This window comes from Zootoca vivipara, chromosome 14, assembly GCF_965207765.1.
Source record: "Zootoca vivipara chromosome 14, rZooViv2.hap1.1, whole genome shotgun sequence".
Classification (NCBI taxonomy): domain Eukaryota; kingdom Metazoa; phylum Chordata; class Lepidosauria; order Squamata; family Lacertidae; genus Zootoca; species Zootoca vivipara.
Window position 1 is genome coordinate 43,946,088 of NC_142597.1, and position 26,954 is coordinate 43,973,041.

The 26,954-nt window shown below is 48.4% G+C and overlaps 1 protein-coding gene across 3 annotated transcripts in view; it reads left to right on the top strand.

The window, feature by feature from the left end:
- The window catches only part of NCOR1 (nuclear receptor corepressor 1), a 100,309-nt gene that overhangs the window by 49,663 nt on the left and 23,692 nt on the right, over positions 1–26,954 (top strand). For all 3 annotated transcript variants that reach the window (XM_060283058.2, XM_060283061.2, XM_060283060.2), the window contains exons 18-32: positions 2,341–2,403; positions 6,372–6,511; positions 7,515–7,641; positions 8,709–9,270; positions 10,850–10,979; positions 12,675–12,855; positions 13,334–13,507; positions 15,003–15,163; positions 17,233–17,353; positions 18,798–18,899; positions 19,814–19,914; positions 20,706–20,877; positions 21,718–21,858; positions 24,201–24,284; positions 25,520–25,773. In XM_060283058.2, the coding sequence (XP_060139041.2) occupies positions 2,341–2,403; positions 6,372–6,511; positions 7,515–7,641; positions 8,709–9,270; positions 10,850–10,979; positions 12,675–12,855; positions 13,334–13,507; positions 15,003–15,163; positions 17,233–17,353; positions 18,798–18,899; positions 19,814–19,914; positions 20,706–20,877; positions 21,718–21,858; positions 24,201–24,284; positions 25,520–25,773 (2,513 nt within the window). The remainder of the gene's footprint in view (positions 1–2,340; positions 2,404–6,371; positions 6,512–7,514; positions 7,642–8,708; positions 9,271–10,849; positions 10,980–12,674; positions 12,856–13,333; positions 13,508–15,002; positions 15,164–17,232; positions 17,354–18,797; positions 18,900–19,813; positions 19,915–20,705; positions 20,878–21,717; positions 21,859–24,200; positions 24,285–25,519; positions 25,774–26,954) is intronic.

Below are 26,954 nucleotides of genomic sequence, written 5' to 3' on the forward strand. Positions count from 1 at the left end.
ACATTCTTCATGCAAAGCAAGTGCTCTGAACCACTAAGCTACATAGTACCTCCCCGATAATCCAGAAATGATTAATGGTACAGCGGTTAGAGTGCCGAACTAGGACCTGGGGCACCAGGATTCACATCCTCACTCAGCCACGAAGCTGCCTTTCTCAGCCTTCCCTACCTCAGAGGGTTGTTGGGGGAATAATATGGGTGTTGGTGGTGGAGAACTTTGTACGCCACCTTGAGCTCCTTGGGGAGGGAAAGGTAGAATATAAAGGCAATAAATAAGCACAAAATGAAAACTGAGAAGATAATTCACCTCCCTAAACCCAGACCTTCAGACAGCAACAGACAAAAATTATTTTAAAATGCCTCTCCCCGCTTTGCTTCCTTCACTGTGTAAATGCTTTCCATGCAGATGTGCTCTGAAAGTTTTGTCTTATGTGTGAGGGTCTGCCTTGTCTGTCTTGTCCTAATTTTAAGAGCAGCAGGCCAATAAAACAAGCGAACGAGGTCACTCCGTCTGTGGAGACGTGGCGTCGGTGGCCTTGATGCATTAAAGAAATTCAGTGAATACTTCCCTCTTTACAATGGCCTCGGGACTGTTGACTCCGGTCTGTGGCCCCCCCATAGCGAATAAAAGCTCTCCGCAGTTATTTCCTTCAAAGAAAAGGATGACGCCCTGTCATTCTGCGCTCAGGAGGTCGCCCATTTATTTGTCTGTAAAGAGACAAGAAGAATCCAGATAACCGTCAGTATTGAAAAGCAAGTCCATTATAAATATATTGCCATCTTAGCTATATAGGAAAGGTGCTGGTTTATAAATATATGTAAACTGGAGGGGAAATGCATCGCAGATGCCCTTTCCTATGCAAAAAGCCTCCGATTGTCGTAAGCTTGTGTGTGTGTGTGTGTGTGTGTGTGTGTGTGTAAAAAAACAGTGACCCAAAATGGGTGCCATTTGATGAAGCTGAATGCTGGAAGATTCGGGAAGAAAGCCCGTCTTCATGCAGCACAGAGTTAATCTATGGAACTCCCTCCCACAGGAGGCAGTGATGGCTACCAACTTGGATGGCTTTCAAAGAGAATTAAGACAAATTCATGGATATCAGGGGCTACCAGCCCGTATGTTCTTCCCTCCACTGTAGGAGTCCTGATCCAACAGGACTTTTCTTACGTTCTTATGGAACTTCCAGGTCCAGTGGCAGTCTATCTAGATTCTTTTTTTAAAAAAATAATTTTTATTGGATTTTATAGACAGAAGAAAAAGAAGAAGAAACATGGAAAAATACAAAAAAGGAAAAATATTGGGCAATTTCAACAAATCTTATTCCCCCCCAAATTCTTCACATATCAATAACAATAAAATAGAAAAAGAAAAAAAAGACAAAGATAAAAATGAAAATGAAAAAAATTCAACTCTATTACTTCAAATCTAAACATTTTGGACTTCCTCATTCCCCCTTCTTGAGTTCTAAATATTACACTAACTCTTGCAGTTCCCAATTTTAAAATCACATTCTTTTTTCTAGGTTGTGACTTCTTTATTGCTAATAACCCTTCACACTTCACATTACTATTATTTGACTACTAATCTCTACCCTTTACCCCAAAATATTCCAATTTATCTATCAAAATCTTTTACCCCCTATTATTCCCACCCACAAAACAAAATCTGTCCCCCTTTCCTTGGAATCGGTATCTCCAGAGGCATCAGCCAGTTCCTTAATACATTCCGAATTCAGACCATTTTTTATCTATCAATACAAAGTAATACAGGACTCCCTCAACCCACTCCTAATCTGTCCCAATCCAAATTTTGCTGAACCCTTTCCTCAGTCTATCTAGATTCTTAGGGCCATTTGGCCCTTGCGAGAACCCAAGGCTGGGCCTGTTCCAGCAGCCAGTCTCGTATGGATTTTCAGCCTCACAAACTCAAAATGTTTCGTGTGGGCTCTTTGATAAAGTGATGCTTAAGGAGAAAACCTCCTCTCACACCCTGGCACCCCTCCAGTGCGGCTCCCTTTGCACTCACAGGGGATCTCATGTCCTCCCTTTCTCCCCTTCAATTGCACTCGCAGGGGAGTTCTCTCTCTCTCTCTCATTCTACCCTTCCCTGGCAATCGCAAGGGATCTCTCTTCCTCTTCCTCCCTCCCTCTCTTTCTCTCTGCCCCTTGCTTTTTGATGTAATAGGAACCGACTCTCTCCTGCTGTCACTGGGCATGGTTCCCGAATGGCCTCAGCAGGCCTTAATGTAAACAGATTAATAGATTACGCTGAAACCGCAAGTCTTGGCCCTTTCGCCATCTGACGGGCTCTCCCGCCTCTCTCTCTCTCTCTGCTCTGTTTCAGCTTCAGCAGAGCCGGTGGAGACCTCCCGCTGGACGGAAGAAGAGATGGAAGTTGCGAAAAAAGGTAAAAGCACCTTTTCTTTTTCAAGATTGGGCGAGTGTGTCTTGTACAATGCGAAGAGATTCTTTGTTAAACTTTTTTACGACAGCCAGGAACCCTTTTTTAAAAATCAGACCACTGATCCATTCAGATCAATGTTGTTAGCACTGGCAGGCAGCATCTCTCCACGGTTTCAGACTCAGGGCTCACTCCCAGCCCTACCTAGAGATGCAGAGGGGCCTGTAGATCCCTGGAACCTTCTCATGCAAAGCCAGGTGCTCTGCCATTTTCTGGCTTCAGATTCCAGAGTCTGTCATTTTCAAATAATTCCCTGAACCGGATGAAACAGACTAGAATAGAAAGATAGAGTAGGAAGTGACCCCGGGGATCATCTAGTCCAACCCCCTGCAATGCAGGAATATGCAGCTGTCCGTTAGCGGGGATCAGACCTGCAATGGGACTGTCTCTTCTTCCCCAAACCAACTCACGGTGTTTTGTTAGTCCTCTAAAACCCTGAGGAGATTAGGCTGTTCCGGGTGTCAACATTTCAGTTTTATGAAGTTGGTTGCCTTGCAGCGATAAAGGCCACTCTTGACATTACCTGGGCTGAAAACCTGTGTGTTGATCCACCTTGGTGGCCTTGGGTGCCTTGCCATCCTTAACGCTTCTTGCAAACCTTTGAGGCTTAACTCGGCAGATATTCTGAGTTGCATAAAGTGGGAACTCCCTTGTAATCAGATACCAGAGGTGAGTTCCTGGCAGATATTTATATGTGGGTGAAGAGAGAGGTTTGGGTCCTGTGTGGGAAGGAGAACGTTAAAAACGTGCCGGTCGAGTTGGAGAGAGGCAGTGTGGCGTAGTGGTTAGGGTATCAGGCTAGATTTGAGTCCCCACTCCGCCGTAAAGCTCGCCGGGTGCAGCCGCCACTTGCCTCTCAGCCGAAGCTCTACCTCACAGGGATGTTGTGAGGGGGAAATGGGGAGAGGTAGAACCAAGGTCTTTTATGCAGGAAATGTGGGATATAACAGAAACTAATAATACAAATCACCATTGTCTGTCCATAATTAAAAACACAAAACAATTTAGGACACCTGCTCTTGCTGTTCGCTTGCTGGCACCTCCAGCTGAAAGGGCCCCAGGGAACATCAGGTGCATTTGTATCTAGACAAGTGGGGACTGCAACAAAGTGTTGCAGTATATCTCCGGTCCTGACATGGGGAGTGGAGAATCTCAAGCCCCCCACTCCCAGAGGCGGGGGATGAATTTGGTCCTCCAGGTCCCTCTACCTGATCCTTGGGACTGTCCCCAACCCACAGCACCCCCTCTGAGTGCTCCCGTCTGGCCACAGTGCGTCCGTGAACCACAGTCACGCCTCTTTGCTTGTGAGACGTGTTTAGCAATGCCCATTCGCGGAAACTTTTGCATGGCTGGAATGGAGAACGGTAAGAGAGTCCCGTCCGTTGCCCCGCCCACCTTTTCCTCTGGTTACGCCCACCCCTGGCATGTGGCCCTCGGAACGTTGCCCACCTGGGGGTGTGGACCTTGGTCTGCCACACCTTCTCCAGTCCTCTTTTCCCTATCTTCCAGGTGATTCCTAGCGATTACTGAGCACCCCCGTGTTGGACTGCTTTTTTTAGGGGGTGGAGTTTGCCCCCTTCGGTTTGCCTTTGGAGATTTTTCATTTACTTTTTTTTGTTTTGTTTCTCCTTCTGCAAACATGCAAGCATCTTGTTTTCCCCCTGAATATGCTGACTTGCTGTTTCACCCCGGACCCATTCTCTCTCTCTCTCTCTCTCTCCACTCCTATCAGCACGGAGACACCAGTTTTGTTATCCGTAGGATAACCCAAAAAGTTTTGGTCCTGTAGAAAGAGGATCAGGTCCTGCCCGAGGAGTCTTTTTCTACCATTTTCACCTGGAAAGGTCTTTTTGCTCTGTTTTTTCGCTCCCACCATCTCTCTCTCCCCCTCCCCTTCTCTCTTTTGCCTCTCTATGCTTAATACGGGTTGGGGTATGGGGAGGGGGGGGGAGGTTTAGCAGCTTTACAGCCCAGGGAGAATTAGGTTATGTCAACCAGGGAGACGGCATGATCCAGCAGATAAGCTCCCGGCGCTGCGGGGTCAAGAGAGCTGAGTTTTTTCCCCTTTTATTCTTGGCGCTGACATGGAATGACCTTAAAAGCGTCATGCACTTCCCCCCTCTCCCCCCCTGCCCTCCCAGCCGCCTCTGAGCATGTCAGTTTCGCTGTGTGGGAAAGGAGGCCAATTCTCATCTTCAGAGGAGAGAATTGCCAGCCTCAGGTATCCTCCTTGGTTGGTTTGTCCAACGCTCTTGTCTTCTTGGGAGGAGTATGGGAGTCGTGCGACCCGCTGGGGATTCATTCCTGCGCCCTGATTTCTCAGCGGGATAATTAATCTGCATTCAGAGCTTCCCGTGGGGTCATTTATTTATTTTTAATTATTATTATTATTATTATTATTATTATTATTATTATTATTATTATTTATAGCCCGCCCAGCCACTCTGGGCGCCTTCCAACAAAATATTAAAATACAATAATCTATTAAACATTAAAAGCTTCCCTAAAGAGGGCTTGCCTTCACACGCCACTTGGTTTTAAGCTGCTTTGTTAAAAATAAAATGCTCAAAGCAGTTTGCAGAGAGGAGAAAACGATAAAATGATCGGTTAAAGGTGATAAAAAAAAAACAGCTCTATAAAACATTCAGAAGGTAAAACAAGCTAAAAACAGATTAAAACACACATGAGCATTCTGCACACATTGGTGGGCTTGCCTAAACATAAATGTTTTTAGCAGGCGCCGAAAAGAGCACAGCTGCCTGACATCAATAGGCAAGGGGTTCCAGACTGTAGGTGCCGCCACGCCAAAAGGTAGAATTCCTTCAAATGTGGAAAGGGTATCATGCGATGCTTGTAAGAGAGCCAGCTCTGCAGATCAGAGCAGCTGTGTGGGGTCAGGCGATCTGGTAGGTCAACTGGTCCCAAGTTGTTAAAGATTTAATAGACTAAGAGTAACACCTTGAACTTGGCCTGGAAGCAGCTTGGCAATCGGCGCCGGTCTCTGAGCACAGGTGCTCCATGCTGAAAGATAGCTCAGTCGGTAGAGTCTCTCAGAATCTCAGGGTTGTGGGTTTGAGCGCCACTCCCTCTGTGGAGAGGGGAGTCCTGTGCGTCTTAATTTGTAGTGTGCAAGATAAAATCCCGCCAAACAGCGTAGAATTTTTCAGGGTCCTCCAAACCTTTGACAACATGTGTTGTTGTTTTTTTCTTTTTTTCCCTCCAGCTCACACTAAACTCATCATACTTTTATACCATGCATGTCCAACAGGTAGATCGTGATCTACTGGTAGATCACTGGATGTCTGTGGTAGATCACTGGCAGATCACTGGCTCCCCCCAAAGAAGCTCAAGAACTTTGGGTTGCCAAAAAAAATCTCAACATTTTTGCCCTGAACCCCCCCCCCAAAACGGGTCTTCTTCCTCCCTAAAAAGCTCAACAACTTCACCCTGAACCCAAAAAACAGGGCTTTCCTTTCCCAAAAAAGCTCAACAACTTTCACTTGAACCCCCCCCCCAAGGGGTAGATCACTGCCAGTTTTTAACTCTGTAAGTAGATCACAGTCCCTTGGGAGTTGGCCACCCCTGTGTACCATAGCAAATCGCTCTGATACCTGCTTTCAGGAATGGCAACCTATGACTATTTTAATTAAATGAAAATCTGAAAGGCTGCAGGTTTGTAGGCCTGCATCCTGAGTTGTGTTGCTGTTTTTTGAAGCAAATAAACCTTTGTATATACCCTGAGGGGAAAAAAGCCCAGAGGTGTCTTGTAAATAAATCACATTCTTCTCTTTGACCAACCTCAGTGCTTAACCCCACCCCTCCAACGCAGTTTTGAAAGCCAGAGATTTTTGCAGTGATGATTCCTTTTTATCAAAAAAAAACCAACAACTGTCTCTCTTTTCTGTTTCCGACAGGGTTAGTGGAACATGGGCGCAACTGGGCAGCCATTGCCAAGATGGTGGGAACGAAGAGCGAGGCCCAGTGCAAAAACTTCTACTTCAACTACAAGAGGAGACACAACCTCGACAGCCTCCTTCAGCAGTACAAGCAGAAAGTGAGCAGGAGAAGGAGTGGGGGGGAGAGTCACAGAATCGCAGAACTGTAAAGTTGGAAGGGACCCCAAGGGCCATCTAGTCCAACCCCCTGCAATGCAGGAATCACAGCTAGAGAATCTCGTGACACCCAACCTCTGCTTGAAAACCTCCACCGGAAGAGAGTCCGCCACCTTCCGAGGGAGCCTGTTTTGCCGCTGAACAACTCTTACCCTCAGAAAATTCTTCCTGGTGTTTAGTCAGAATCTCCCTCCTTGCAGTCTGAGGCCATCGGGTCTGGTGGCAGCCCTTCAGATACTGGTCAGCCTTGGTTCAAGCGCTGGGGCGGGGGGCAAGGAGTGTGCAGGCAATAGCAGGGACGTTTTCCGTCTGGTTTGGGAAACCAGAGCCAGGCTCCAAGAGAGGGCCTTCCTCATCTCGAGTCAGAGCCATCGGTCCCTCTGGCTCAGTATTGTCCACACTGACTGGCAGCAGTTCTCCAGTTTCACACAGGGAGGGTGTCTCCCAACCCCCTCTCTAGGAGGTGCCAGGGATCGATCCTGGAACCTTCTTCACGCAGAGCAGGGCCTCTGACGGAGAGCCACGGACCCTCCCCTCTAAAAGCAAAGTAGTTGTTCTAGTCCTCGTGATAAAGTTGGTTCAAACATAGGAAGCTGCCTTGCACTGTACGTGAAATAAATGAGCGCAACTAACTTAGCACAATTAAAATTCAATAGCCCTTGGTTGGATAGAACCCTTTATATTTTAGTGGTACACTTTTTTTTTAAAGAACAAAACCCTAAGATCTTGGCTGTACACTCCCCCCAAAACGTGACGTGTGAAGAAGCCCTTGTGATGTAGTCAGGAGAGTGTTCTGGGTTTGGTGCTGGGTTAAGGGGTTAAAACCATAGAGCTGGGGAAAATCTCTAGCCTAACCAATGAGCGTGTGTCTGTCTGTCTGTCTGCACCCATATATATATATATATTTGAGTAACCACCCTCCCCTTATTTTTCCGCCTTTTTTAGTCTTCTCGAAGGCCCCGCGAGGAGCGCGAAGTCTCACAGTCTGAAAGCGTGGCATCGACAGTCTCCGCGCAGGAGGACGAGGACATCGAAGCATCCAACGAGGAAGAGAACCCAGAAGACAGTGAAGGTGACTCTAAATCCCAGCTGCATTTGCAGCTTTCGCTTCCCTTTCGATCGGGAAACGAGGGGAATGGGATGATGGGAGTTGTAGTCCGTGAGCCTTGGGAGTGCCCATAGGCTCCTATCCCAGGGCTCTATGCTTCTGGACTCCCATCAACCCCCACTCCTGCTGCTGTTGTACTCCCAACTCCCACCGGCCCCAGCCAGAGTGGCCAAAGGTGAGTCATGAAGGGAGCTGTAGCCCAGCACTATCAGAAGAAGTCCAGGTTCCTCACCTCCTGAGTGCAAAAAGTAGAGAAGGCTGCAGTAGCCAAGAGCAGAGCAGGATACTCCACAAACCAGGGTTGTTATTATTACTTATTTATCTATGAAAAGATTTGTATATCGCTGTACCTTTTAAAAAAATGAAAGCGGTTTACAAAAAAAAAAAGTGGAACCTTATAATAAAGCCATAAGGAGCTTAAAAACAGGCCTCAATTAACCACTTTGGGTGGGTGTATTCTTAACCTGGGCATTTGGCGGAATACAAAAATGTTTTAAGCAGGCATTTAAAAGTTGGCACAGAGGGTGCCTGCCGAATCTCTAGTAGCAGAGTGTTCCACAGGACGGGGCCCGTGACACCCAAGGCTCAGTTTATTGTTCTCAAATGAGCCTCACCACCTGGGGGGGGGGGATGACCAGCGACACGCCTACGGGTGATCTCTGTGATCGAGCTGGGGTATTAGGGGGTCAGGCAGAGGTAGGACTGAGCTTTCATCACCTTGGGTAGGGTAGCTGTCGTGGTCTGGCTTGGTGCAGTTGCAAGAGCACAAAGTCGACTATGTCTACCCCCCTCCAGTGCTTTTCCCCCCAAGGGGGTACTCAGGGGCACACAGAACCGGCACCACTTTCCGTTGTTAAAAAGTGTGGCACTTGCTATTTTTATAGGCGGAAAGCACTGACCACACCCCATTGACCAGAGCCTCGCCAGTGCTCTCCTCTCTTGAGAGTGCGTTGCCCGGTAATCGTCTGGCATCCCGTTAAAGCTCCTTAATTACCGTTCGGATGCTTACACCCGACTTAACGCATTTTCAGGTGCTGAAAATAGCTCCGACACCGAGAGCGCGCCGTCTCCTTCGCCGGCGGAGGCTGCCAAGCCCATGGAGGAGGCCCCTCCCGAGAACGTCTCTTCCGCTTCCAGGATGACCAACGCCGAGGCTGCAGAGCAGGAGCCCCCGGTGAAAACAGCGCCCGGGGCCTCCCCTCCCTCAGCAGCCCAGAGTGCCAAGCCAGTAGCCGAGAGCGAGAGCCCTGAGCTGCAGGTGAAGGAAGAGGCGGGGGCCGAGGCGGAGGAATCCATGGAGGCCGAGAGCGGGAGCCAGCTTGCCGACACCAAGCCCGCCCTCCCTGCGCACCCCAAAGTGGAGCCCGTGGAGCCCGAAGCGAGGCTCCCGGAAGACGTCCAGGTGAAGACTGAGAGCGATGCCAAAGAGCGGGAAGAGGAGATGATGGCCAAGGAGAAGCCGGAGCCGGAAGGGATGGACTTTGGCTTGGCCCAGGAGGCTAGCGTCCAGAGGATGGAGCCCACCTCGGACAACGACTCGAGCGCCACTTGCAGCGCCGACGAGGATGTGGACGGAGAACCCGACAGGCAGAGGTACAAAGATCTGCCGTCCCGGTCGAGGGCTGGAGAGTTTTCACAAATAATTGGCGCTACTGACTGGCCAGATTGAAGAGTGGGCAGGAGCCATTCTGGCCCGCTGTGTGCCACCCGCTTTGCCATCTTGCCCACCTAAGTTGGATAGGCGAGCAATGCAGTAGTATGTTCCCAATTTAGAGCAGGGGTTGGGCTCCTCCATCCTGTGTGCCAAGCCTCACCTGCCAGAGGTTCAGATTTGGCCTTGCTCGGAAACCCCTGCCCCACACCTGACATTGTATGTGACGTCAGGTGTGGGGCAGGTAGAGGCACGCCTGGCAGCGCACAACCAAATGGACTCCCCATTGTGCTTTCGGAGATATGCTCTTGCACAGCGTGGGGAGTTTGTGTGCTGTCCGGGGAACCATCTCCAGTTGTTTCCTTCCGCCTTCCTCTCCAGGGTTTCGGTGCCGTCTGCGATACACCCAGCCCCTCTCGGTGTAATGGAAAGTTTCCTCTCTCCCGCTCAGGGTTGGCTTGGAAGCCATCCATGGAACGGTCTTAGTTGGGCTTGCCCTGGAGAGGGTGTTAAATGTCAAAGCTATTGAGTTGCTCTGTTTCCATTTTTTTTTCGTGCCAAGAGTATTGCAGAGAACCTTCCCTTCTAGCCAGTGGGGGGGGGGAGAAATTCTGCTGTTGGTCCATAAAGGTCCCAGACCAGCCTGCTGCAATCAGCTACCCGGAAGACATTTCCCTTTTTCTTGTTAGTTAGGGTTGCCACCCCAAAAGTTGTTAATCTTTTTTTTAAAACAAAAAAACACCAAAATAACACTCTAGGACAAAGTGCCACCTTTCAGAAATTTCTCCCAGACGTCAGTTCCAGGAAAATCTGGATGTATGGCAGTCCTATTTTTAGTAATAATATTGCTTAATTAATGGTACCCTGTTTTTATCCTACTGTTCCTCCAAGGAGCTCAAGGTGGCATACATAGTTTTCGTCTCCCCAATGGATCATTTCTTTCCCCCTTCTTTTTCTTTCCTCAGTGACTTCTCTTCTTTTTTAAAAAAAACTCATTGGTTTCATAATTTCTAGCAAATCCAATAATTGCAACACAACAAATTGAGCATTTCAGAAACAATTAGGTACGTCAGTCAGTTGAAGACTCTGCCTTATGTAATTATGTAATTATGTAATTATGTAATTATCTGCATTTGCCTCTTTCACTCTTTTTGGTTTAAACGAGTCCTGCCCTAAACAGATCAAGCCGTTCCAATTTCCAAATAAGAGTGTATTGAGTTGGTGATGCTCTACCATTATCCTTTATCTTCCTATATAATATTTGTGTAAGGAAAAAAACCCCGTCATGCTGCAGTTCATGTGCCTGCCAGCTGGCGGGGTTGATGAGCAATGTAAGTAGGGGCAGCAACAGCCCCAAGTGTTAACATTAAATACTGCAGTTATTCCAGGGTAAACTTAATCCGCTTTCTTACCTCCCTTCGCTGTTCTCAAATTTTTGTGTTATTTTTTTCTGCACATGCAATAGTTCCGTTCCCCCCCTCCCCCGCTGTGTGTTCTGATGTCATTTCCTTCCCCATCCAGAATGTTTACGATGGACTCGAAGCCTTCCCTCTTGAATCCCACCGGGCCCCTCCTTGTGTCGTCCGCGATAAAACAAGTGCCGATGGACTTGCAGCAGCTTCAGCACCGGGCGGCTGTGATACCACCCATGGTACGTTCCGTTCCGCACGGCGCTAGGGATCCCCTTGACCAGGAAGGCCGCCCCTAGCTCGGCAGAAGGGTACCCATCATTCCTGGCAACATGGGTAGTGGTTAGGGTCGAAGGGAGCTTGGGAATGCAGCAGCGCCAGGACCCAAGGGAACAGGAAGGCTTTTGATCAAACCAGACCCACATTAAATGCAGTGTCAGACAGAGGTGGCGCTGTGGTCTAAACCACTGAGCCTCTTGGGCTTGTCGATCGGAAGGTCGGTGGTTCGAATCCCTGCGACAGGGTGACCTCCCGTTGCTTTGTCCCAGCTCCTGCCAACCTAGCAGTATGAAAGCACGCCAGTGTGAGTAGATAAATAGGTACCTCTGCGGTGGGAAGGTAAACGGCGTTTCCGTGCGCTCTGGCACTCATCACGGTGTCCCGTTGTGTCAGAAGCAGTTTAGTCCTGCTGGACACATGACCCGGAAAGCTGTCTGTGGACAAACGCCAGCTCCCTCGGCCTGAAAGCGAGATGAGCGCCACAACCCCATAGTCACCTCTGACTGGACTTAATCGCCCAGGGGTCCTTTACCTTTTTGCATCGCCAGGCAATTTGGGCCTCGAAAATCCAGGCAGAAATTTTGTAAGGATCTGTGTCTGGAAGCTAAGCTCTCCTTTTGATGAATACATGGCTTCCGATTGGCTCCATGCAGATGTCCTCCAAGCTGAATCCTGACAAGGCAGAAGTACTGTTTCTGGTGGGCAGGGAATGGGCAGGTGTGGGGGACTCCCTGGTCCTGAATGGGGTAACTGTGCCCCTGAAGGACCAGGAGCGCAGCCTGGGAGTCATTTTGGACACACAGCTGTCCATTGAAGCGCAGGTTAATTCTGTGTCCAGGGCAGCTCTCTACCAGCTCCATCTGGTATGCCGGCTGAGATCCTACCTGCCTGTGGACTGTCTCACCAGAATGGTGCATGCTCTTGTTATCTCCTCCTTGGACTACTGCAATGTGCTCTATGTTTGGCTACCTTTGAAGATGACTTGGAAACTGGAACTAATCCAGAATGCAGCAGCAAAACTGGTCACAGCGAGTGGCCACCGGGACCATATAACACCGGTCCTAAAGGATCTACACTGGCTTCCAGTACGTTTCCGGGCACAATTCAAAGTGTTGGTGCTGATCTTTAAAGCCCCAAACGGCTTTGGCCCAGTATATCTAAAGGAGCATCTCTACCCCCATCGTTCAGCCCGGGCACTGAGGCCCAGCACTGAGGGCCTTCTGGCGGTTCCCTCCCTGCGAGAAGTGAGGTTACAGGGAACCAGGCAGAGGGCTTTCTCAGTGGTGGCGCCCGCCCTGTGGAATGCCCTCCCGTCAGTTATCAAAGAGATAAATATTTTACTTTTAGAAGACATCTGAATGCAGCCTTGCACTAGAAAGTTCTTAATGGTTGTGCTTTATGTTTTGTTGGGAGCTGCCCAGAGTGGCTGGGGCAACCCAGTCAGGTGGGCGGCATATGAATAATAATATAATAAAATTATTATTAAGCTGTTGGAAGCTCTCCTTACGATGAATAAGTGGCTTCCGATTGGCTCCGCACAGATGTCCTCCCGAATCCGCTCCGAGCCCTTTTTGCTTTCCTTTTTTACAATCCGAGTGTCGTGCAAATTTTATGAAATGAGCCGAGTCCGTTTCCTTCCCCCTCCTCCTTCTCTGCAGGTCTCTTCTACTCTGCAGGGGCTCCCCATGAGTGGCTACACCCTCTTCCAGCAGCACATCAAGGCCATGCACAAATCCACCATGCTAGAAGAGCGGCAGCGGCAGGAGACCATGGAGGTGGATTGCCGGAGGCCAGGTAGCCCCTGCGGCCCATCCAAGAGCCCAAACGTCGAGTGGGACGGTAGGTGATTCTGATTTCATTAGGAAGCTGCCTGGTACGGAGTCAGACCAATGGGCTGCCTAGCTCAGTGTTGCCTACTCTGACTGGCAGGGGCTGTCCAGGGTTTCGGAGCAGGTGGGACATTCCTAGCCCTCCCTGGAGATGTCAGGGATCGAACCTGGGTCTTTCCCCATAAAAATGTAGTATGCTCGTACCTTGGTTCTTGAACCTCTTGGTACTCGGACATTTTGGCTCCCAAATGCCACAAACTCGGAGGTGAGTGTTCCGGCTTTCGAATGTTTTTCGGAAGCCTAAGGAGAGCGTTCTACAAACGGGGAGCCACTGCAGAAAAGGCCCCGTTCTCGTGTTGCCACCCTCCGGACCTTTTGTGGCTCCGTTGGGTGACACCCCCTGATGCTTGGAATAAAAAGGGGGGGCTGTAGTTTGCCTGCAGTCTCTGCAATCCCCAGCCTGACTTCTGCTGCTTTCCTTTCCACAGGGAAGTCCGTTGCCTACATGCCTTACGCCGACGTCAAGCGAGCCATGGAGCAGGAGGCCCAGATGCAGAGCGCGGTGGTGAGGTCAGCCTCGCCTTACCGCCTGTCTCCGAGGGAGGTCAGCAAGGTCTCCCCGCAGCCTGACATGAACGCCGCTCGCTACAGCGTCCCCCCAGGTATTTTTGGCGCAGCCGACTGTGCTCCCCCGTTTGCTTGCTGGGAAGATCAGGGTAGGTAGGTTTGTTGATGATTGGGTTATTGGAGCCTGGTTTAATTAATTTAAAATTTATTATTGTCATCATCATCATACCCCAAAGAATGAATAAAACAGTGAAATTACCGGCAAATGATAGAATCCTAGAGTTGGGAAGGGACCCTGAGGGTCATCTAGTTCACCATGCTCTGAGCTAACCATTTGGAGAATTATTGGGCGGGGGTTATTGAGTTGTTGTTTTTATTTTGATTATGTATTTTGTGGTTTTATGTTTCGATTTTATTCTGTGAACCGCCCTAAGACCTCCGGGTATAGGGCGGTACAGTGGTGCCTCGCTTAACGAATGCCCTGCTTAACGATTTTTTTGCTTAACGAAAGGTTTTTTCTAGTGGAGGTTGCCTCGCTAGATGAATTCGTTTTCGTCTAGCGAATCGCGGTTTCCCATAGGAATGCATTGAAATTCAATTAATGCGTTCCTATGGGCAAAAAAAATCCCCCCCAAAATCAATGCATTCCTATGGCATTCGCTAGAATTTTTTCGTTATAAGAAAAGACCCGTGGAACGAATTAATTTCGTCTAGCGAGGCACCACTGTATATGAATTCTATGTATCTGGGCAGGATTGCTGAAACAAAAATGTTTTTAGTAGGCGTCAGAGAGAGTGTCTGCCAGTCTGATGTCAATAGGCAGAGAATTCTGAGTGCAAGTGCTTCCACACTGAAATATTGATTTCTTGTTCTTTGTTGCATTCACTTGAATATTTAGGATCCATGCTTTTGTGACCCGTCTCAAGGCAGCTTGCAAAATAAAATGCCATAAAATCAGTTGATAAATATCTGTGAAACATAATTTAAAACATGGGTAAAATTGCAATAGATACCAACTGGTGACAGGGAAGGAGGAAGGACCACAGCCGAACGCTTTGAATGCATAAGGTCCCGGGTTCAAATCCTGGCGTCTCCAGGTCGAACTGGGGGGGGGGACCTCAACTGAAACCCTAGGGAGCTGCTGCCAGTCGGTGTAGTAAGCAATCCTGAGCTGAGGGCTCGGCACTGCATAAAGCAGTGTCCCGTGACCCTGCCAGACCTGATAAGGGTTAATCCCCATTCAGTTTAGCGAGAATTTCCTTTCACCAAATGAGCATAGCGTTGGGCTTTGAATGTAGTTTTTGAATGCACAATTTCACTTCCTGCGATTCGGGTTTTCAGATGAATCATAGGCACTCTCGAAGCTTAAAAACAGCAAATTTAAAACATATTTCTACAGATGTGAAAACTTGTTAAGTCAAAGCTTTTTGATTATAGCTAGAAACTTGGAAAGCGTACAGAGCACGGCTCATCATTCAGTTCTGATAATTGTTCGTTTTCTTTTAAAATGGTGCAGAACACACTGCCCAGATTACTCAGCCTGTTATTTACGGAGGCCTTTCCCTTCTCTCTCCCTCCCCTCTTTCCAAGTTCTCCAACCTGCTCCTCATCAAGTCATTAGCAACCTACCTGAAGGGGTCCGGCCCCCAACCACACGGCCAACCAGGCCGCCGCCCCCCCTGATCCCGTCCTCCAAAACAGTGGTGCCATCGGAGAAGCCTTCCTTCATCATGGGAGGGTCCATCTCGCAAGTAAGGACGGGGGGACGACGACTTTGTATTAAGGGGGCTCATTTTAGTAAAAATACCATACTGGGGAGACGGCTAGCCTTACCCTGTAGAACAGGGGGCTTAAATGGTGATACGCAAGAAGCAACAAGGGAGGTCTGTTGCGGCCCTCGCTTACCGTTTCGTCTGATGGCTGCTGAGCGATTGCCAAGTGGGGCCTCTGCAGCAAAATGTTGCTGTGCGAAGTTACTCCTGTACCTGATTCCAGTCGTCCAGTCCTCAGACTCCGCAATCAGCATCTTGAGGCCCTTCTCTCTCTGCCTCTGCAAGAGATAATAATAATAATAATAATAATAATAATAATAATAATAATAATAATAATAATAATAATAATTTATTATTTATTATTTATACTCCGCCCATCTGGCTGGGTTTCCCCAGCCACTCTGGGCGGCTTCCAACAGAAACATTAAAATACACTAATTTCTTAAACATTAAAAGCCTCCCTAAACAGGGCTGCCTTCAGATGTCTTCTAAAAATCTGGTAGCTATTTTCCTTTTTGACATCTGATGGGAGGGCGTTCCACAGGGCAGGCGCCACCACCGAGAAGGCCCTCTGCCTGGTTCCCTGCAACTTGGCTTCTCGCAATAAGGGAACTGCAAGAAGGCCCTCGGAGCTGGACCTCAGTGTCCGGGCAGAACGATGGGGGTGGAGACGCTCCTTTAGGTATACTGGACTGAGGCCATTTAGGGCTTTAAAGGTCAGCGCCAACACTTTGAACTGTGCTCAGAAACGTACTGGGAGCCAATGTAGATCTTTCAAGACCGGTGTTATGTGGTCTCGGCGGCCGCTCCCAGTCACCACTCTAGCTGCCGCATTCTGGATTAGTTGTAGTTTCCGGGTCACCTTCAAAGGTAGCCCCACGTAGAGCGCATTGCAGTAGTCCAAGCGGGAGATAACTAGAGCATGCACCACTCTGGCTAGACAATCTGCAGGCAGGTAGGGTCTCAGCCTGCGTACCAGGTGGAGCTGATAGACAGCTGCCCTGGACACAGAATTGACCTGCGCCTCCATGGACAGCTGTGAGTCCAAAATGACTCCCAGGCTGCGCACCTGGTCCTTCAGGGGCACAGTTACCCCATTCAGGACCAGGGAGAACAGTCCTTTTCTGTTGTGTTGTGCAAAAACATTCAGAAGGTACCAGGATGCAGAAGCCTGGTGTGTATGCATGAATGATTTTGCACAAGCATACATGCAGCTATTCCTTAGCAGGGCAGGACGCGGCTGGTCAGTGCTGCTGCAAAATATTTGTTTATATTTTGCTTTTTTCCCAGGGCTCGAGGCGGCTTACACAAATCAAAACAAGACTGGGGGGGGGGGATGCAAAAAGCTAAAAACATAAAAAGGATCACAGTTAAAATGCAACAGAGCTCTAACAAAATTAAAGCAATATAAAAACACGTCTGTTAAAACGCAGATAGTTAAAACAGCACAGCACTATTAAAAACCCTTTCCATTAAAAACAACCAGCAGGCACGGTGCTAGGGCTTTTTGCGCCCTAGGTTAAATCACCTTCTGGCGCCTCCCCCCGGCATAGGCGGGAGGGCGCTGAGCTCTCATTTCGGCTTGTGCGCCTCCCGCCTATGGAGGGGGCGCTGTGAGCTTTTCAGCGGCCGCGGCAGCAAGCGAGCGTCGGCGTCGGCAGCAACAGCGCCCATAGCTGAAGGCTTCAGCTACGGGCGCTGCCACCACCACCGCTCCCTCGTTGCTCCCGGCGCTGGCGGCAGCACTGGTGGCCGGCGGGCAGGTTCGACAGCGCCCCCTCCATTTCAACGCCCTGGGCCAAGGCCTAGTTTGCCTAAATGGAGGCGCCGGCCCTGACAACCAGCCCCCCAAAGGCTTCTGTTATAAAGCAGTGATGGAGCCAGCCTGGCTTGTCTGCTGAGGGGCTTCTAGATTCTTGGAGGAGCCACCGAGAATGTTCAGTTCCGCTCTTGTTTCTGCATACCAGCCAGCAGCGTGATCCGCTCTGTCCTGGCTTCAAACTGAATTAACACCACATTTTTTGCTTTTCTCCCCATCCGACTTCCAGGGAACGCCGGGCACTTACTTAACCTCCCACAGCCAGACGTCTTACAGTCAAGAACCAGCTAAGCCCTCTGTGGGATCGATCTCTCTAGGGCTGCCGAGGCAACAGGAATCTGCCAAACCAGGTAAGTGGTGCTGAGGGGCGGGGTGGAATCTAGTTTCTGCTCCAGTCTCTGGTGTGAAGTGGTGGTGGTGGGGGGAGGGAACCCAGTGTTTTCTTGTGAATGGTTCCAACACATAATTACCTGGCTGTCGTCTGTATGTTCAAAGAACGGTCTCCATGTGGCCAGCCGGGAGTCAATAGCAAAACCTGTCTTTAGAGCATGTGAACAGGGGAGCAGCCCTGCAGGATCAGGGCCAGGACACCTACAGTCCAGCAATCTGTTCCATGCTATTTTCTGCTTCCTCATTTAATCCCCACAACAACCTTGTGAGGTAGACTCAGAGGCAGTGACTGGCCCCCACGTTCGCACCCAGGGAGCTTCATAGCCAAGTGGGAATTTGAACCCTTGTCTCCCAGGTCCTAGTCTTTTTTTTACTGTATATATATATCTACAAGCAATTTATTGATTTTATAATAACAAAGAAAAAAAAGGAAAACATCATAAACACATTTTTAAACCATAATTTTTTGCTTGACTTCCCTCCACTCCCCCTCTTGGTTCCATTGTTTTATGCTTGTTCATGCACATCCATAAAACCTTATATTCTTAGCAGTCCAATTTTAAAACCTTCTTCGTCTTACTACAAGTGACTTTTAAAAGTTATACTAATGTAGAAATCTAGACACAAAGCTTAAGGAATATGCATTAAACATTTGCCCTTTTTTAAAGGAAAAAAAAACCCAAAATTCAAAGTCCTCTTTCTTGGGTTTCAAATTATCTAATTTGTCCTGCATAGCTCGATAATTTATTTTGCCAGTCTTCTTTATCTTCTTTGGCCAAGGCTTCTTCCTTCTGTAGGGACGGGCTGGTCTTGGCCTGGCATCCACTCTCAAATACAGGAACAGAGTCTTTCGCTCTATAAGTCCATCAAGTCCTGCACATCTCAATATCATAACTTCAGTTTTTTAAACAACAATCATTTTCAACATTCTCTTCAAATCTTTATCTGTCTTTTCCCAGGCCTTTTAAATAATTTTACATTGCCACCACATAGAGTAACCTCTTTTACTTTTTGCCCTCCCTTCCTCCTCAGGTCCTAGTATGACACTACACTAAACTGGCTCCTATTATTTTGTTTTGCTTCAAAAGGTGATGTGCCAATTAATGAGCAAGTGACTCGTGTGTCATAGAGAGGAACCGACTTCCCTTGTTTAGATGGCATCACTCAGCTGGTCTTTGTTGAAAGAGTGCCATACTATACATTTCTGACTCTCTTTTTTTTTAAGGGGGTGGGTAGCGTTCCTAGCTTGGAAGGCTCGGCTGCTTGAGTCTCCGCACCTGTTTATAAAGGCCTGGAAACAGCCCGTTATATATTGCTTGCCATTTTTGCGAGTTTGAAAAGCATGCGTGTTCCAAATGCTGGCTAGAAACCTCATACGTCCGTCTCCTTTCTTCCCTTTGAAAGCTTCCATGCCGTACATCAAACAAGAAGAATTCTCTCCCAGGTGCCAAAACTCGCAGCCCGAGGGCCTCTTGGTCAGAGCCCAGCATGAGGGAGTGGTTCGGGGTAAGCTGTCTGAGATCCTGCTTCAGCTGGCAGGAACTGCTTTACGCTGAATGAGCCACCTAGCAGAGATGATGATCATAGAATCATAGAATCATAGAGTTGGAAGAGACCACAAGGGCCATCCAGTCCAAGCCCCTGCCAAGCCGGAAACACCATCAAAGCATTCTTGACATATGCCTGTCAAGCCTCTGCTTAAAGACCTCCAGAGAAGGAGACTCCACCACACTCCTTGGTAGCAAATTCCACTGCCGAGCAGCTCTTACTGTCAGGAAGGTCTTCCTAATGTTTAGGTGTAATCTATGATGATGATAATAATAATAATAAGTTTATTATTTGTGCCCCGCCCATCTGGCTGAGTCTCCCCAGCCACTCTGGGCGGATCCCAATCGAGTATCAAAACAATACAGCATTAAATATTAAAAACTTCCCCAAACAGGGCTGCCTTCAGATGTCTTTTAAAAATAGGATAGCTGCTTATTTCCTTGACATCTGATGGAAGGGCATTCCACAGGGCGGGTGCCACTACTGAGAAGGCCCTCTGTCTGGTTCCCTGTAACCTCACTTCTCGGAATGAGGGAGCCACCAGAAGGCCCTTGGTGCTGGATGAGATTAATAATAATTTATTATTTGTACCTCTGCCACAGGAGGGGGATTTCTGCATAAGCTGGGGTTTGGACTAGGCAACCTTCGGGGTTCCTTCCAGCTTTGCCAATTGACGAATCACATGCTTGTAAGAAACCCCAGCCCTTAACAAGAAGGAAGGCCAAGTTGCAGGAGTGGGGATCCTCTTCATTTTGGGTGAAAGGGAGTAATAGGGAGGGAGGGAGGGAGATACCTAGGAAAAAGTAGTTCTGGGTGCATGTTTGGGTGTGCTGCATTTCTATGAGTGGCACTGAATCTGTACCCTCAACTAGGTACGGCGGTGACCCTCCAAGAAGGAAGCATAACCCGAGGGACCCCGGCCAGCAAAGTTTCTGTTGAATCCATGCCTACCTTGCGAGGCTCCATCACTCAGGTATCTCCCTCTGTCTTGTGATGTTGATGGACCAAGGGAGGGGGGCAGTTTTCAAAACCATCACTTGGGTTTTCATGATTTTCAGGAAGAAGGCACCCCCCCACCCCGGGTTTGGTCCCTGGTGTCTTGACGTAGAACCAGGGGAGGCCCCCTGTCTGATTATGATAGTAGAAGAAACCATAATATTTTGCTGCTGCTGTTGTTTCCACATTTTAAGTAGCAGAATTCAGCAATGATCAATATCTCGAAATGGCGCCTGTAAAAGCAAATCCTATACAAAGCATTCAGACACAACATAAATACAGTAGAGATGAAAAGCTCAACAAATAAACACCACAACAAAACAACCCTCACATGTGCTAATACAATCACCAAAATTCTTCAGATGCACATTCCCACTACACAAACTTGGGTCTCCAGGCGTTTTTGGACTACAACTCCCATCATCCCTAGCTAGCAGGACCAGTGATCAAGGATGATGGGAACTGTAGTCCCAAAAACAGCTGGAGACCCAGGTTTGGGAAAGCCTGCGCTACACAGAACTAAGTAAACGCACAACATCCACCTAGCCCAATCACTCTAATTGACATGACTCTGTACACTCAGTTTTCCACTTCAGTGAAACAGCCCCAAACATTCAGCCACCGTCTAATCGAGTCTGTGAGAGCCAGGAGTATAAGGCCTGTCTTGGAGAGCAATTGTTCTAGAGGAGGCGACTTCCTCCATTTCCATTTCTAGGGGCTGGCTTGGCCCAGTGCCCGAGTTCCTAGCTCCCTTTGCTTTCGTTGCAGGGGACGCCAGCTCTGTCGCAGTCGGGGATTGCAGCCGACGTGCTGCTAAAGGGAACCATCACTCGCCTGGCCACGGAGGACAGCAGCCCGGAGAAGTGCCGGGAAGAAGCCGCCGCCTCCAAGGGCCACGTCATCTACGAGGGCAAGAGCGGGCACATAATAACCTACGACGGTAAGTCTCAAGCTCAGGGCGCCATTGGTGTCTGGCGCAAGACGTCCCACGACTGAGGAGCAGTGATGCTAGTCCAGTGTTTCTCAAACTCCTGTCACCAGCTGCTGCAGGACTACAACTTCCATCATCCCTGACCATGGGTGATGGGAGTTGTAGTCCAACCCCAGCTGGGGACCCAAGCTTCAGAAACACAGTGCTACCTGGGAGAAATTCCCAGGTGTGAAAAAAAGGTTATTTATGTATGCCACTACTGAGGCCCATGTTTTGTTAGCCCAAAAGTGGAAAGCGAGCGAAGTCCCAACTAAAGATGAATGGCAACTTAAACTGATGGAATATGCGCAGCTTGCAGACCTAACTTAGAGAATAAGAGAACGAGAAGAACATATGTTTAAAGAAGATTGGAAAATGTTTATTGAATATACAGTACGGTGGAAATTGTGTACATTTGAAAACGTGGGCAGCATTAAGACAAATTCAACAGTGTAAATAAGTTTTGGCATATTATAAAATATGCGGGGATTTATGTTATGCAAAATGAGCTATGGAAAGAGAAAGAAGGGAAGTCATTGATATTTTAAGGTTGTTAAATGAATATGTTAAAATGTAAAACAGAAAATTTAACAAAAATTATAGAAAAGAGAAAGAAACACAGTGCCAGTTACTGAGCATTGAATGGGGCGGGGGGTAACACTAGTTGACCAGTCTTGACTTGATGGGCGATGCTAATAGCTAAGCGTCACCTTGGGAGTGGCATTACATGGCAACAAAAGAGCCACTTCAATATCCCTCCCCATGTTGTTTCTGCCGGTGTCCTGACCCACGTTTCTGCATTTTTGACAGCAATCAAGAATGTCCGCGAAGGGACCCGGAGCCCACGGACTGCTCACGAGATGGGGCTGAAGCGGACGTACGATGCGATGGAAGGCAACATCAAGCAAGGGATGTCGATGAGGGAATCTCCTGTCTCCGCACCGTTAGAAGGTGGAAGGCCTGCCACGCGGCGCTTTTTCGTTTCTCGCCAGATACTTAGAACCTGCCTCTCAGTGCGCATAATCCAAGGGTCGGCAAATTTTTTTAGCCATGGGCCGGTCCACTGTCCCTCAGACCTTGGGGTGGGACAGAGAAGCGGCACCAGGGGTGGGGGCCTGGAAGAAGAGGCGAGGGGGCCAAGTAGTTCTCCTCCCCAGCCCCAGCCGCTGCACTTAACTTCCCAGGGGCTACCACCACCACCACCACCGCTGCTTCTTCTTCTTGTGGGTAGACCGAGCGAGCTCATCTGCCCCGCTCTCTGGCCCATAGGAGCACCAGGTAGACGATAGGAGGAAGCGGCCGAGCGGCAGTGGTTCTACCAATCAAACACCGCGCCTGGTTTACCTCAGCGGCGTTTGATTGGCAGAGACGCCTCCACGCCGTGCTGAGGTGAAGCAGGTGCAGCGTTTGATCGGTAGAGCCACCACTGCTCGGCCTCTTCCTCCCGTCGCCATCGCCGGAAGTCTCGGCTTTGTGGTGGGTTCCAGCCTTGTGGCGCAGAGCTGATCCAGCTCAGGAGCCTCAGTTTGCCGACCCCTAGCATAATCTTTCATTACAACCTGGAATGGATAGGGTGTGTCTTGAGAGCATCACCAAGAAAGACCCCCTGTGTTTGTGATGTTTCTTAAGTTTGGGCCCCCAGCTCTTGTTGGACTACAACTCCCATCACCCCTAGCTAGCAGGGCCAGCGGTCAAGGATGATGGGAGTTGTAGTCCAACAACAGCTGGGGACTCTAGGTTGAGAAACACACTGTGGGTGGGTGGGGAGATAAGGGTTCACCCCGCCGGCCAGTTGTATGGTTAGAAAGCTTGCAAGCGAGGTATAGTAAAATTGCATCTTATGTGGGGGTCATGCTTTGCCAGTGATGCATGTACGCAACAGTGCATGTATTCAAACTGTCCCTGTGTGAGCCAGCAGGCTAGAGCCCCACAAGATTGCACAAGAGCATCCCAGAATCGGTCTGCCACGAGGGCCTTGCCCCCCCGCAAAACAAGGCAGAGAGCTTAAAACCTGCTGCAAAAAGAGCCTTTAAGCTCCCCACCCAGTGCCGGATTTGCGTAGAAGCTAAATAAGCTATAGCTTAGGGCCCCACTCTCTTGGGGGCCCCAAAAAAATTTAAAGGAAAAAAAAAGGGATTTACATTTCCAAAATATAGGAGAAAAATAAATAAAATAAAACCTACATACAGCAACAGTGTTTTGTGTTGTGTAGGCTCCTATGGTGTAAGTAATGGGCCCCGCCTGCTAGCCTACTCCCTAAAACATTCTGCGTGGACTGGTTGCATGGCAACATGTGCAAATGGCTTTAGATACCTATTAGGTCCATAGTTCTAGTTACAGGTAGGTAGCCGTGTTGGTCTGAGTTGAAGCAAAATAAAAAAATTCCTTCAGTAGCACCTTAAAGACCAACTAAGTTTTTATGTGTATCTGATGAAGTGTGCATGCACACGAAAGCTCATACCAAAATAAAAACTTAGTTGGTCTTTAAGGTGCTACTGAAGGAATTTTTTTATTAGGTCCATAAATTACCATATATATATATATATGAAGGGACGCAGGTGGCGCTGTGGGTTAAACCACAGAACCTAGGGCTTGCTGATCAGAAGGTTGGCGGTTCGAATCCCTGCGACGGAGTGAGCTCCCGTTGCTCGGTCCCTGCTCCTGCCAACCTAGCAGTTCAAAAGCAAGTAAAAGTGCAAGTAGATAAATAGGTACCGCTACTGCGGGAAGGTAAACGGCGTTTCCGTGTGCTGCTCTGGTTCGCCAGAAGTGGCTTTGTCATGCTTGCCACATGACCTGGAAGCTATACGCCGGCTCCCTCGGCCTATAGAGTGAGATGAGCGCCGCAACCCCAGAGTCGGTCACGACTGGACCTAATGGTCAGGGGTCCCTTTACCTTTATATAGCATATATGTAACGCAAGAAACAGCGGCAATTTGTTGATGACAAATGACAGCTGGACATATAAAGGGCCCCATTACCTTCAGTGTCTTAGGGCCTCGTCAAACCTCAATCCGGCCCTGTCCCCACCTTCTTGCATTTAACTCACGGAATTTCAACCAACTGGCCGTCAACCACATCTGGTTGAAACCAAACAAAATTACACACGCGTGAGATGTGATCATACTGGAAGAGATGTTCGGCTGGAGATGTATAAACACTTGTGCATGCTTGATGTATATGTATTTTATTGTCTAAACCTGCTACTCTTGTAACGTGAAATGGCATGTGTCATTTGGGAGAGGAACGGCGTGGTTTTGCACCCGTCTTAAGTCCCCATCCATCTTTTTCAGGGTTAATCTGCCGTGCTCTTCCTCGGGGCAGCCCCCACTCGGAGCTGAAAGAGAGGACTGTGCTGTCGGGCTCTATAATGCAAGGTAGGTCCCCACATGGGCCTTGGGGTTGGGGAGGGGGGAGGCTAAAAGCTCCTCAACTCCAGCAATCCGGGTTCTGATCCAGCTATTTATTGAAAAACAAATCTCACATATTAACATGGTAGAGCATGAGACTCTGAATCTCAGGGTTGTGGGTTCGAGCCCCATGTTGGCCAAGAGATTCCTAGACTAGATGACCCTCGAGGTCCCTTCCAGTTCTATGATTCTGTGAATTGCGAGTCTTTCTATGATAATAAATATGATGATGCTTATTAAATGTATTACAGACAAGACTAAGGAAGTATTCCAGCAATTCAAAGAAAGAGCACTAATTGAGCCTGGTCAGGTATAAAGACAGTAGACAAAATATTTATATTTATATTTATATTTATATATATACATACACCCTGTGACGTAGATAGATTGAGATATAATTAAAATAAATTTGTACAAAAAAGGCAATATGACAGTATACCTAGATGGTAAATAAACAGTGGATTGTAAATAAAGATAGTAAATAAAGTGGATCAGAAACTTGTATTAATCAATGGCTAGTTTTACTGCTAAATCAACATCCAAGCTAAATACTGTGAAGTATCTTTCGCAAAGGCCATGGCATACTGGTAAATACATTTCGGCCCCTTTCATTTAGCCTCCCCCCCCAAAGTAGCCAAGAGGCTTCAGAATTCCGCGCATTTCCCCATAGCAGCCAGGTGTCTCTCCCAAGGCTCAGAAGGGCAGATGTCAGAACAGCTGAGCCAACCTCGCATCATATAGCACAGGCACCCCCAAACTTCGGCCCTCCAGATGTTTTGGACTACAATTCCCATCTTCCCTGACCACTGGTCCTGTTAGCTAGGGATCATGGGAGTTGTAGGCCAAAACATCTGGAGGGCCACAGTTTGGAGATGCCTGATATAGCACCTTGCAAGCCCAAGGCCAGGCAGCTGATTCAGTTGCAAGAAGTGACATTAAACACTTAAAAGACAAACAACCCATGCTTAACACTGTCCACTTAATACTTTCATTAAAAATGGATTGGCGCTGCGGTAGAAGGGGAGGGAGGGAGGGAGAACACTCTCCCACTCCCAACTGGAAAGAGATCTTTCTGGAGGGACGGAGCAGTCAAGGGGCATTTGCGGGAGCAAAACAGCATTTTAACTTGCCAACGTCCAGCTGTTGGGTTGTGTGAGCTCTTCTGAAGCTTCCGTCCCTTTCTCTGCTTCCCCCCACAAAAGGCACCCCGAGGGCCGCGGCCGAGGGCTACGAGGAAGGCCTCAAGTACCCGAAGATCAAGAGGGAGTCCCCTGCCCTGCGGAGCTTCGAAGGCGCCATCACCAAGGGGAAGCCCTACGACGGGGTCACCACCATCAAGGAGATGGGGCGCTCCATCCACGAGATCCCCAGGCAGGACCTGCTGAGCCAAGAGAGCCGTAAGACCCCCGAGATCGTCCAGGGCTCCCGGCCGATGATCGACGGCTCCATATCTCAGGTAGGCAGGTTCCGGACAGGTGTCAGAACAGCTGGGTGGGTCCACTCTGAAAAAGAAAGGAAAAGGGCAAGCCGGGGGCCGGCCCGAGACACTGAAGAACTACAACTTCCATCAGCCCCGGCAGGCACAGGGTAGTGAGAGTTGTAGTTCAGCAAGATCCGGTGTGGCAAAGCTTCCTTGTGCCTGGTTTAGATAATTATTTGATTACTTTCCCTAAACGGCCCAGTGTCTCTACTCCCATCATTCAGCCCAGACCCTGAGGTCCAGCGCCAAGGGCCTTCTGGCGGTTCCCTTCCTGCGAGAAGTGAGGCAGAGGGCCTTCTCGGTAGTGGCGCCCGCCCTGTGGAACGTCCTCCCATCAAATGTCAAGGGAATAAACAACTATCTGACTTTTGGAAAATATCTGAAGGCAGCCCTGTTTAGGGAAGTTTTTAATGTCTGATGTTTTATCGTGTTTTTAATATCCTGTTGGAAGCCGCCCAGAGTGTCCAGGGAGGCCCAGCCAGATGGGCGGGGTATAAGTAATATATTATTATTATTATTATTATTATTATTATTATTATTATTATTATTATTATTATTATTATTATTTGTGGCATTGTTCCCCAGAGGCTCCTGAAGGACAAGCCATTACATCTGGCATGTATAATGGCTCTCCTACAGGATAATCTGGGAATAGAAATTCATGGTAAGACTTCCATTATGTATTTATTTATTTCAGAAAGTTTAGGCACCGCCTTATTGTAAAAACAAAAAACAAACCCTCAAAGCGGTGTACAAAAAAAAGATGACGCAATAAAATTAGCAATAAGAAAAATTAGCAATGGTAATGTAAAACTGTCAAAAAATTAAAGTAACAAGAGACTAAAATCAGATCAAAATTTCCTGTCTGAGTAGGTGTCAATTTTTTGTTTGTTTAGACAAGCCTACCCAAGCATCTGGGTAGGCTTGTCTACACAAACAAAAAATTCGACTGGCTCCAGAAAGGGGGCAGTGAAGGTGCCTGCTTGATATCAAGAGGCAGGGAGTTCCAAAGTGTAGGTGCTGCCACAATATAAGGTGTTCTTGCAGGTGCAGAATCATCAGCATCAGCATCATCAAATGTATTACCCGCATTTCACCAGCAGTTCCGACAGGTTGCGTCCATTTAAAATTCAGTATTAACACACATCCCAGGTGTC